This window comes from Nicotiana attenuata, chromosome 1, assembly GCF_001879085.1.
Source record: "Nicotiana attenuata strain UT chromosome 1, NIATTr2, whole genome shotgun sequence".
Classification (NCBI taxonomy): domain Eukaryota; kingdom Viridiplantae; phylum Streptophyta; class Magnoliopsida; order Solanales; family Solanaceae; genus Nicotiana; species Nicotiana attenuata.
In genome coordinates, this window is record NC_031989.1 from 58,314,809 (window position 1) to 58,317,386 (window position 2,578).

At 37.6% G+C, this 2,578-nt stretch overlaps 1 protein-coding gene across 1 annotated transcript in view; it reads right to left on the bottom strand.

Moving 5' to 3' along the window:
- LOC109227277 (pre-mRNA-splicing factor SYF1) overlaps positions 291 to 2,578 on the bottom strand; it is a 7,953-nt gene continuing 5,665 nt past the window's right edge. Inside the window, exon 5 of the mRNA XM_019392381.1 lies at positions 291 to 995. Within this exon, the coding sequence (XP_019247926.1) occupies positions 552 to 995 (444 nt within the window). The 3' untranslated portion in view covers positions 291 to 551. The remainder of the gene's footprint in view (positions 996 to 2,578) is intronic.

Here is a 2,578-nt window from a genome sequence, read left to right on the forward strand (position 1 = left end):
AACAACAGCAATAAATTAGTGAATTCCCACAACTGGGATCTGGAGAGCATAGGATGTACGCAGCCCTTGCCCTACCCCTACCCAAAAACGGCAGATAGGCGGTAAGAACATCAGAGAAAGTGGAAGCAAATCATAGGTCATCAAAGAAAGCAAGGCAAATCGTGCTCATTTCAGCGACTTCATTCAAGTTCACTATCCATTATAACAGCGCAGATATCAATAGTTGAACTCAGAATGTATGATTGCATAACTGCACTTGAGGTTGCTAAAGAAGGAACTAACATAAAACATAATAGGAAAACACAAGTCTACGTGACGCATTAAATGATGAATTCTTGCAGTGTAACACTATAACTGCCATCCCGTTTTTAGGGATAGAGGATAAACAGAAGTGTGTATTGAATAACAAGTGATTTTCACAACCTCCATGGGCAAACTCAAGTTACAACAAACTAACATTAATTTACAGGATTACGAATGCACCTAGTAAGTTTAAAATAAGGTCAAAATTTTCGAGTCCAGCTAGTGCAGTAGAAGAATACAAACACCCTCTAAGAGCCTTGTCTCCTTCGTTTTATTCTTTCTAGAGCGCCAAGATGACCATCACTATCTTTATTCTTGGCAGCAGAGTCGTCCTCTGCTTCGTCACCTTCTTCCCTCTTACGGATTAAACCTCCAAAAACTGCAGCAGGGACATCCTTCTGCGCAATCTCAACCTTCTCTTCCTCTTCAGAGTCACTTTCCTCAGGTAGCTCAATATCCTCATTGTTTGTTGTCACTTTCTGTCCATTTGATTCAACTACTCCTGCACTTACAAATCCAACTACCCGACTCTGTTCTTTGCCCTTTGTTTCATCTTCTGGGGGCACTAACTGCCTCTCAAGAGCTGCCATCTCATCATCAGCAACACCAGCTTTTTTCAACACATCCTTTGCTTCCTCAAGGGTCTGCATCTGATCCTTTTGCATGAGATACTCAGGTAGGATAAAATGTGTCTGCAGGTATAAAAAGCATTTCAGTTTGGTCCATCAACAGAATACAAGAAATGCAGAAACGAGAAAACATAATCACATCAAACTCCTAAAAAGAATATTATACCAGGTCGATGAGCATTCGTATACAACAATACTTAAAAAGTATGTGTATGACGAAAAAGGTCACAAATGTGCAACAAGCAGGAGGCGACAGAAAGGAATTCCATATGATTGTGGTTTTACTACCCATATCATATGCTATAATTATACCCCCAAAAAATGATGCATGCTATTTGCATATGAGTTTGTGTTATTGACAAAACTAGCAAGAATGTCAGCCAAGAACTAGAACTACAGAGAAACTAAGAAAGCTAGTATTCTAGAGAGTAAGGGTTAGTTGAAGTAAGACGAGTAGAGGAACTGCAAGTTGTAATAACTACTACGAACTCAATTATTCTTTTTGATAGGTCGGATACTTCAAATATCTAAGCAATCTTCTCAGAAATGCAATGGTAGATGAAGATAGAACATATGGGACTAATTAGGATAATTCAAATGGAGGAGCAATAAGGACTGAACATGGGTTCTCAAAAGCCAATATATAGGTATCGGTGTTTCCTAAATACAAATGTTAAAATGAATATGTGATCATACAAGAAAATAACTAGAAATGATCAAACTAATCTAGGAACACAAACATGTGACATAGATGATACAAAAAAAAGGTTGGTTGCCTAAAGATGGTTCGGCCATGTTTTATGTAGATATCCAAATTCACAGATCCATCATCCATTAGTGTCACATGTAAAGATTTGAGGTACTAAAGGGGAAGGAGGTAAACTAAAATAAAAAAATAAAAAAGAAGTCCCAAAAGACCTAAAATCTCTCAGAAATGCAGACTTCGATAAGAAAACACTGGTAACAATGATCAATATGGGTAATGCCAACCGGTTGAGATATCTGATACTTCCATTAGATTTGTCAGAAGTCCTTTAGTTTGGTTAATGACTTTTATACCACTGAAGGGAAAAGTGTGATATTTAGAGAACCTAGATTCACCCTTAAAAGACAAGTAAATTTTCAATATTGGAATGCAAGGACTGGAATATAACATAGAGGATCCACATAACTAACTCCACTTCTTTGATTTTAAGGTGTAGTTGACTGATTTGATATATATAACATTACCAAGTCCGTGAGATATATACCAAAAAGTTTAATACAATAGTTCTCAGCTAAGTAGCTAAGAACTACATTATGCTCTCTTCCTATTTTCAAGAAGTTTCCTGGCATAAAACATAAGTAGCTCTGGTACAATCAGTTTCCCAGTCTACACAAAATTTAGCTGTCATATTCCAAAGTTAATTATACGTCATGTTGGATTATACATGTTGCAAAGTAATTGTTTAATTTTGATTAAGTTGGTAGTAACATTAATCTCCGTTCATCTGACCAGATCAATCCTTCTTATCGAAGCCCCCACCCCGAAAACCCCCCTATAGAAGCCATTAAGTGCAAAAACAATTTCCCTTATTCGCCTTCTTTAATGCCACGGATACTGTTTTTTTGTGCAGAGGAGGGGGGGGGGGGGTGGGGGGGGGGTA